The 9,957-nt window shown below is 50.5% G+C and overlaps 1 protein-coding gene across 1 annotated transcript; it reads left to right on the top strand.

Moving 5' to 3' along the window:
- Positions 1–1,318: 1,318 nt before the first annotated feature.
- On the top strand, positions 1,319–9,441 carry cdkl1 (cyclin dependent kinase like 1 (CDC2 related kinase); the record flags this gene model as incomplete). The annotated part of the gene is made up of 9 exons (XM_084481911.1): positions 1,319–1,486; positions 3,260–3,381; positions 6,184–6,256; positions 7,429–7,519; positions 7,984–8,184; positions 8,260–8,342; positions 8,467–8,523; positions 8,971–9,126; positions 9,340–9,441. The coding sequence occupies 9 exons, from the start codon at positions 1,319–1,321 to the stop codon at positions 9,439–9,441; spliced, it is 1,053 nt and encodes a 350-aa protein (XP_084338037.1).
- Positions 9,442–9,957: the final 516 nt, after the last annotated feature.

Genomic DNA, 9,957 nt, shown 5'->3' with positions numbered 1-9,957 from the left:
CAGGGTTGTTTCCATGTGTTTTATTCTTTCGTTCATAGTTATTGTTGTGTGTCTGTGTGGGTGCTGTAATGTCCCTCGATCGTTTAAGCGTCACTAATTGGTCTCGCTAGGGAGACGCGTCATCGTGTGTTGCTATTCTTGTCTCAACTGTCTGTCACTCCACATCTGCAAGTTAATGTTTTCGCATAATTGTATGAAACGACACGTGTAGCACCATAGCAGTCAGTCTGTTGTTTTTTTCTGGTACCGGTCACGTGCGTTTAAGTATTTACATTAAAACCAGCGATCGCGATCCCGCCGCCTCCACCTTCGCACTCGCACACGCACACACCCGCACACGCACCACTGTACGGAACAGAGCAGGCGGTGGCCGGCAGGGCTGCTCCGACGTACTGGGCTGAATGGGAGAGGTGGAGTCTCCGTCCAGTTCCTATGGGGACGGTCTCGAGGGGGGAAAGCCCTGGTGAGAAGAGCCAGTCTCGGTGAAGCCCACCTCCCAGCTCCGTGTGGCTGAGCTGTCCTCCTCCGACGGATCCTGAAGCGCGTCCGACGACGACTCTGCACCGCACCGCTACTCGGTAAGTAGCGGAGGTTTCACAAAAACGACAATGATGAATTTTAAGTCATCATGCATTGACCGAGGTCCGAGCTTAATATGGATTGTTTATAATCTTTAAAGGTGCATCAGGCTGTTATTAGGGTGCAACTTTGGGTTGGCGTATTGATTATTATCGGAGCTGTAACGGTTTATGCATAGGCCTTCAGAGTCTGCCTTGTGTATTAAAGTGTGGAGAATGTTACGGTCGGGGGAGTTGGGTCGGTATCCCGGACCGGTAGAGGGGGGACACTTTGATTTGCCTGACCGTCAATACGCACCGGTGCCCGCACCTCGTCCATCTCAAACACTCCGCGTTGGAAATGTTGAGTTGCGCGATCCGTCGGGACGCGAGTGGAACGTCGCGTGCATATCTGGGGCCACTTTGATCTGAGGCGCGTCGTTTTGTGTTGATGTTCAGGCTGCTCACACACTTGTGTGTGTGTGTGTGTGTGTGTGTGTGTGAGCACAGCCTGTCCTCTAAAAGTGGTTGAGTTCATCCTGTAGGCCGACCTCATCCTCCGCCGGTGTGTGTTTACATTTCATCCCGCAGAAGACGCCTACCTGTCGGATCAGTCTCCTCGGAGGTCCGCCTGTCGGATCGGTCCCCTCGGAGGTCCGCCTGTCGGATCAGTCCCCTCGGAGGTCCGCCTGTCGGATCAGTCCCCTCGGAGGTCCGCCTGTCGGATCGGTCCCCTCGGAGGTCCGCCTGTGGTCCTGGTCATGGAGAAGTACGAGAAGATGGGGAAGATCGGTGAGGGCTCGTACGGCGTGGTGTTCAAGTGCCGGAACAAGGACACCGGCCAGGTGGTCGCCATCAAGAAGTTCGTGGAGTCGGAGGACGACCCGGTGATACGCAAGATCGCCCTGCGTGAGATTCGGATGCTCAAGGTAGGCGGGAAATAACCTCTTTAAGACACAAAGGTTAAAGAAAACACTGACGGTAGATCGTGGAGTCAATAATATAATAACAATACCGGGTATAGACCGAGTATAATCACGTGTGAATACGGACGGGATGGAAATTCCTTTATACAATACATTTGCAGTGTTAATTAGTTGTGTTAATATAAGTATTAATTTTAATTGGCAGATCTACTTTATTTTGTTCATTTTGCAAGATTGTTATTGCCTACTGCTTCCCTTCTAAATATGTGACGTCAACCCTGTCTGATATGATCTGACTATGTTCCTCTCTGGATGATGTTATTATCACGTTATAATAACATGATAATAATATCATGTTATTATAACATCCTCGTTAGGATCTGAGCTCGTGCTGTTTGAGAGAGGCCTGTCCCCTCGTTAAGACGCTGCGTCCTCTCTCCTCGTTAAGACGCTGCGTCCTCTCTCCTCGTTAAGACGCTGCGTCCTCTCTCCTCGTTGAGACGCTGCGTCCTCTCTCCTCGTTGAGACGCTGCGTCCTCTCTCCTCGTTGAGACGCTGCGTCCTCTCTCCTCGTTAGGACGCTGCGTCCTCTCTCCTCGTTGAGACGCTGCGTCCTGTCCCCTCGTTAAGACGCTGCGTCCTCTCTCCTCGTTGAGACGCTGCGTCCTGTCCCCTCGTTAAGACGCTGCGTCCTGTCTCCTCGTTGAGACGCTGCGTCCTGTTCCCTCGTTAAGACGCTGCGTCCTCTCTCCTCGTTAAGACGCTGCGTCCCCTCTCCTTGTTAAGACGCTCCGCTCCGGAGGTCGTCATGATTCCTGGCCTCCACGAGGAAACCTCTTTTATACACCAAGTCTGTCATCTATATTCGTTATATTTGTTTTATTTTTATTTTTTTATTTTTATTTGAGTCATTCTTTATGACTCAAATAATATTGGGCCAGAATGAGTCATTCTAGCCCAATATGAACCTATCTGAGCTGTAAGCTTAAACTAATATAAGTTTATACGTTTAAAATAAAGATTTATTTTATTATTATTAGTAGTAGTTTTACGGGAACACACACACACACACTGAGGCGCTCACAACAGACGGGATAGAAGGAACCGGTTGCCAGGGGCGACCGCATGTTTATCACACCATCTCTTTAATTTTCCTCTTTTTCCCCAATCAAAGACGCTCATTTACATACAGGTTTTCATCTGACATGAAAGCCCGTACACTGCGCATGGCCGGCCTACGGATTTCGATTTAGATAGTGCCATCTTGTTTTTTGTTTTTTTATTCTACGGTGAAGCACACCAAAGTTTGTGTGTGTGTGTGTGTGTGTGTTTGTGTTCACCTAGACTCTGCATAGCCTCCCCCTTTACCCCCCCCCCCCCCCCCCCCCCCCCCCCACACACCCCTCTTATGCACCTATGTATGTCGTACGTCCTTGCACTTAAAAATAGTACTAATAGTATTGTGTAGCATCTGATCCTAGCCATCTTTGTTTATTTGTGTATACAGGGAACGGGTTAACCTAGCGATTGTTACTTGGCTCTTGGTTCTATGAACATCCTTACTGTACCGACATGTAACAACCGATATATTGTTTCTCTTTCTTCTGATAATTATGTAAGTTGCTTTGGATAAAAGTGTGTGTGTGTGTGTGTGTGTGTGTGTGTGTGTGTGTGTGTGTGTGTGTGTGTGTGTGTGTGTGTGTGTGTGTGTGTGTGTGTGTGTGTGTGTGTGTGTGTGTGTGTGTGTGTGTGTGTGTGTGCGCGCCCCGGTTGCAGCAACTGAAACACACCAACCTGGTGAACCTGCTGGAGGTGTTCCGCCGTAAGAGGAAGCTGCACCTGGTGTTCGAGTACTGCGACCACACGGTGCTGAACGAGCTGGACCGCTACCCACGAGGGTAGGACCGCCAGCACTAACCTCTAACACAAAGACCACTACCCCAGAGGGTAGGACCACCACCAGGACTAACCTCTAACACAAAGACCACTACCCCAGAGGGTAGGACCACCACCAGGACTAACCTCTAACACAAAGACCACTACCCCAGAGGGTAGGACCGCCAGCACTAACCTCTAACACAAAGACCACTACCCCAGAGGGTAGGACCACCACCAGGACTAACCTCTAACACAAAGACCACTACCCCAGAGGGTAGGACCACCACCAGGACTAACCTCTAACACAAAGACCACTACCCCAGAGGGTAGGACCGCCAGCACTAACCTCTAACACAAAGACCACTACCCCAGAGGGTAGGACCACCACCAGGACTAACCTCTAACACAAAGACCACTACCCCAGAGGGTAGGACCACCAGCACTAACCTCTAACACAAAGACCACTACCCCAGAGGGTAGGACCACCAGGACTAACCTCTGACACAAAGACCACTACCCCAGAGGGTAGGACCACCAGCACTAACCTCTAACACAAAGACCACTACCCCAGAGGGTAGGACCACCAGGACTAACCTCTAACACAAAGACCACTACCCCAGAGGGTAGGACCGCCAGCACTAACCTCTAACACAAAGACCACTACCCCAGAGGGTAGGACCACCACCAGGACTAACCTCTAACACATAGACCACTACCCCAGAGGGTAGGACCACCACCAGCACTAACCTCTAACACAAAGACCACTACCCCAGAGGGTAGGACCACCAGGACTAACCTCTGACACAAAGACCACTACCCCAGAGGGTAGGACCACCACCAGCACTAACCTCTAACACAAAGACCACTACCCCAGAGGGTAGGACCACCAGGACTAACCTCTGACACAAAGACCACTACCCCAGAGGGTAGGACCACCAGCACTAACCTCTAACACAAAGACCACTACCCCAGAGGGTAGGACCACCAGGACTAACCTCTAACACAAAGACCACTACCCCACGAGGGTAGGACCGCCAGCACTAACCTCTAACACAAAGACCACTACCCCAGAGGGTAGGACCACCAGGACTATCCTCTGACACAAAGACCACTACCCCAGAGGGTAGGACCACCAGGACTAACCTCTGACACAAAGACCACTACCCCAGAGGGTAGGACCGCCAGCACTAACCTCTAAAACAAAGACCTGAGCCCCCACACACAGGGACCCATGTGACCTGCAGGCACAGAACGCATGAGCCTGCTGCGAACAGAGCATGCTTTTATTTTGGTAAATCCAGCCCACCGACAAATCGCTTAATGAAGTCGAGCTCTGAAGATAAAGAGTAATCAAATTGAACTAAAACAACAAAAAACTAAAAACGAATATTAGCATTATAATTAACACTAATAGTATTCAGAGAAGGCCATTAATATTGGATTAGTCTTTGTCTTGGAATACGTGTTTGTACACTCCAGCCACTCAGAGATGTCTCACTCCTTTAGACAGAGCTCAGAGATGTCTCACTCCTGTAGAGAGAGCTCAGAGACGTCTCACTCCTTCCTTTCCTCCCCAACTCACACCCCACTAATATTACTGCTGCTATTTTAGCCCCCCTGATGTTACATGGCCATCTCCACGGTAACCAGCCAGCGCACTGTGGAATGTTTACAGTGATGCCCTCCCAGAATGCCCTACTCACCCCCCCCCCCCCCCCCCCCCCAAACACGTCTCTCCTCCTCTCATATTTTACTGCCTAAGAACTATTTATCTCCCCCCTCCCCCCCCCTCTATTAATCGGCAGTCTCAGGGCCCGATTTAGCCGTTGCCCTGGGCGACACTGATAGATGGCCCCTGAATCAATACAGCTCCTGTGTCCTGGGCCCATATAGCGGCCCTCACAATAGCTGGGCCCCGTCTCTCTCTGCCGCCCGGGCCCTGCAGAGAGAGGCTCTGGGGGGGAGACGGGTTGGAGCAGAGGGGGGGGGGGGGGGGAACAAGGAGTTCAGTGGTTTTGTTTTCCTCCTGAACTCCAGATGAGGTGTTGACACCTACTCCCTCCATGACAACCAACCACCAACAAGACTACCAACACAGCTGCTGACGACTACTAGCGCTGATGACTACTAGTACTGACGACTACTGGATGGATCGGCACGCTTGTAGTTGGTAGCATTAGAGCGTTGGTCGTTGGGTTGTCATGGCATCAGGAAGTGCCGGAGAGCTGTTGTTGGTTGTCATGGCGTCAGGAAGAGTAGGTAGATCAGAGAGCTGTAGTTGGTTGTCATGGCGATCGGAAGTGTATGAGAGCTGTAGTTGGTTGTCATGGCGATAGGAAGTGTAGGTGATGGAGAGCTGTAGTTGGTTGTCATGGCGACCGTAAGTGTATTTGATGGAGAGCTGTAATTGGTTGTCATGGAGCCAGTAAGTGTAGGTGATGGGGAGTTGTAGTTGGTTGTCATGGCAACAGTAAGTGGAAGTGATGGAGAGCTGTAGTTGGTTGTCATGGCGACAGGAAGTGTAGGTGATGGAGAGCTGTAGTTGGTTGTCATGGCGACAGGAAGTGTAGGTGACGGAGAGCTGTAGTTGGTTGTCATGGCGACAGTAAGTGGAGGTGATGGAGAGCTGTAGTTGGTTGTCATGGCGACAGTAAGTGTAGGTGATGGAGAGCTGTAGTTGGTTGTCATGGCGACAGTAAGTGGAGGTGATGGAGAGCTGTCGTTGGTCTGCTCCTCGTAGCGGGTGTGGGTGGTAGCCTGGTTCAGGCGGTGTCTTTCTGAGGAACATGCTGAACGATGGAGTGGGATGTGTGGTTCTCCAGGGCTCCAGAGCAGCTGGTGAGGAACATCACCTGGCAGACGCTACAGGCCGTCAACTTCTGCCACAAACAAAACGTAAGAACCAGTCGGCACGTCTGTCCCTCTTTGTCTCCCTCTCTCTCTCTCCCTCTCTCACTTTCTCTTACGCTCTTTCTCTTATTTCTTTCTTTTGTGTGGGTTTTTTATTTGACAACATGAATAGGGGACATTTTTATTTGCAGCATTTTCGCTCCCAGTTAAAAACCTACTCACAGTGTCCTCGTCTCCTCCCTCTCCCTCCCCTCCCTCCCTTCTTCTCCCCTACTTCCATCCCTCCCCCTTCACTCCATCCCTCCCCCCTTCACTCCATCCCTCCCCCCTTCACTCTCTCCCTCCCCTCTACTCCCCTCTTCTCCCCTACTTCCATCCCTCCCCCTTCACTCCATCCCTCCCCCCTTCACTCTCTCCCTCCCCTCTACTCCCCTCTTCTCCCCTACTTCCATCCCTCCCCCTTCACTCTCTCCCTCCCCCCTTCACTCTCTCCCTCCCCCGTCTCCTCCCACTAAGCCAGTGTTTTTACTGTCCCGCTTTTACAAGAATTCCTTCTCCCTGACTGACCAGCAGTTAATGTATCACTGGACAAGACAAACTCCACAGGCCCACACACACACACACACATACACGCATGCCCGCACGCACACACATGAACACACACACAGGCACACACACGCACACGCGCACATGCACGAACACACACACACACAGACACAGACATAAGACACAAGGCACACATACACACACGAACACTCACATATACACAGAACACACATTCACATATACACAGAACACACACACATACACACACATACACACGCACACACACACACACACACACACACACCCCCCTTCAGCCCAGCGATGGCCCTCCAAACAACAAGTGAGCCCGTGCTGAATGAGCTCTTCAGTGGCTGAATGTTGGCGCTCCTGTTCCCAGACTCCAGAGGGAAGACAGGAAGAAAGCACTTGATTAATGAAAATCCTAATCACTAATCATAATACAATGAATTGAAATGGTTAAAGTATTGAACACTGGCAAATAGTGTGTGTGTGTGTGTGTGTGTGTGTGTGTGTGTGTGTGTGTGTGTGTGTGTGTGTGTGTGTGTGTGTGTGTGTGTATTCACAGGGACGTGACTGTGTGTTTCTCAGTGTAGTGTTGTTCACTGTGTTGTGTGTGTCTGTGTATTCACTGTGTTGTGTGTGTGTCTCAGTGTATTCACAGGGACGTGAAGCCTGAGAACATTCTCATCACCAAGCACCAAGTCATCAAACTCTGCGACTTCGGCTTCGCCAGGATCCTCAGTGAGTATCCTTCACACCGCCACCTGGTGGACAAACTGAATAGTAAATACAACTAATGAAACACCATGTATCGCCATTTATTTTTCGGAATCTGACGACTGAGTTTAAAGTTTAAACAGCAGATTCATCAGTGTGTTGGATACAGGCATTATTAGCATTTGCTTATCACTTATAGTGCTGAAGTTGTTGATGAGGCTCATTATTAAAGGTGCTGGCGGTAAGAATCGATAGTTGTAAAGAGAGAGAGAGCAGAAGAGACCAAGTTTTTGAAACTAAACAACCAAAAAAACATCTCATCTCCCTCCTTCCCGCTGTTTCTCCACTATTGAAAAGTGTTGCATGTCCCGGTCCTGTGATTGACAGGCAAGATGGATTCCCCTAACCAATCAGACAGAGCGGACCTTTAACAGAACAGACCTTTAGCAGCACAGACCCCTAGCCTGACCTCTGACCTCTCTGCCCAGCCGGCCCCAGTGACTACTACACGGACTACGTGGCGACCCGCTGGTACCGGGCCCCGGAGCTGCTGGTGGGGGACACGCAGTACGGGCCCCCGGTGGACGTCTGGGCGGTGGGTTGCGTGTTCGCAGAGCTGCTGTCGGGGACCCCCCCCTGGCCCGGGAAGTCGGACATGGACCAGCTGTACCTGATCCAGAAGACCCTGGGTACGCCCCGGACACACACACACACGGACGCACGCACGCTTTGACTTTGAACGGAACCTGTGATGTCATCCACAGGCGACCTGACTCCCCGCCACCAGCAGGTGTTCAGCAGCAACCAGTTCTTCAGCGGAGTCTCCCTCCCAGAGCCGCTGGACGTGGTGGGTAGCGTCTGTTACGCGATACACATTAGACGACGTTCTCTCTCATTCCAAACCCGTTTCTGAACTGGTGTTCCGCCACAATGGAATAATCCAGAATGTCCTCTTGACTGTGTCTCTGCAGGAGCCTCTGGAGCAGAAGTACGCCCAGGTGTCTCACCAGGCCATGAGCCTCATGAAGGTAAGGCAGGGGTTGTGGGTGTGAGTGATCTGGGCGTGGAGGTGTGGACGTGGAGGTGTGGACGTGGAGGTGTGGATGTGCAAGGTGTGCACGTAATCTGGGTGTGTGTGGTCTGAATGTAATCTGGGTGTCCCTTCAGAATGTGTCATCTGAATGTGTAATCTTGCTGTGTAATATAGACATCTAATTTGTACATAAACATAATATATAAAATCACATCTGGGTGTGTAATCTGAAAGTGTAATCTGAGTGTTTACTCGAAATGTATAATCTGAATGATCTGGTGTGTGACCTGAAAGAGGTGGTGTGTCATCTAGTGCTGCATCTAGATCTGTACAACCTGGTGTGTAATCTGTATAACCGGGCGTGCAATGTGGTGTGTACCCTGTGTAATATGGTGTGTAGTCTGTGTAATCGGGGTGTGTAATCTGGTGTGTGGTGTTGCAGGGCTGCCTCCGGATGGACCCCTCTGAGCGGCTGACCTGTGAGCAGCTCCTGGAGCATCACTACTTCGACAGTCTGCGGGAGAAGAGCAGCTCCAGGGAGCACGAGCGCTCCACCAATAAGAGGCCCCGGCTTCCCCGCAAGCACCTCCCCCCAGGGGTGCGTCACTCAAATCCCCGCGTCACCCCCCCCCCCCCCTCAAATCATAACACTTTCTGTATTGGATTTACATGTGTGGTATACAAAGGAGGACTTTGACATCCTTGACCACAGTTTATTTTTCTGCTAATATTCTTCATTCAGGAAGTTCTCCGACAGGAGTTTAAATTCCTGCTGGAGTTTAATGGTAGCTTTGATCTGTTCTTCTTGCAGTATTTGCCACAGCTCACAGGAAGCAGTATTTTCCCTGCTCTGGACAACAGGAAGTACTACAACAACCTGCGCAAGTTCAACTACCACCTACCCAACATCTAAACCGGTTCAACTACCACCTACCCAACATCTAAACCGGTTCAACTACCACCTACCCAATATCTAAACAGCTTCATCTCCAGCTAACTTGTTCAGACACCCGGCACATAAATCCAATCACCTACTCTCCACGTCTAAACTGGATCGACTAGAGGACATCTAAACTAGTTCCACCTATCCAACAACTAAACTAGATCGACCAACTGCATCTCCAAAGTGGATTACCCACCTGACAGCTAAAGTAAATCAGGTACTATAATCTAAATAGATTCTAGTTGCAACACATCTCAACCCGAAGACCAGTTCAGCATCTCCACTGGAACACCGCTCCATGTCGGAGTTTACAATCAATACTTTTAACAGAACCCACTTCCTGTCATCCTCAGGAAACGACTTGCATTGGCACCTTTCTACGGCAAGCAAGATGGTTCAATTTCCATAGTGGGTTTTTTTTTTTTATACTTTGGGTTATTGCCGCGTCACTCGGGTGTGACGTCGTCACTCTATGCACTCTGCCAG

The sequence above is a fragment of the Micromesistius poutassou genome (genome assembly GCF_964030765.1).
Source record: "Micromesistius poutassou genome assembly, chromosome: 17".
Taxonomy (NCBI): Eukaryota; Metazoa; Chordata; class Actinopteri; order Gadiformes; family Gadidae; genus Micromesistius; species Micromesistius poutassou.
The sequence above is the reverse complement of the archived record's forward strand: the minus strand, read 5'-3'. Positions and strand labels throughout refer to the sequence as shown.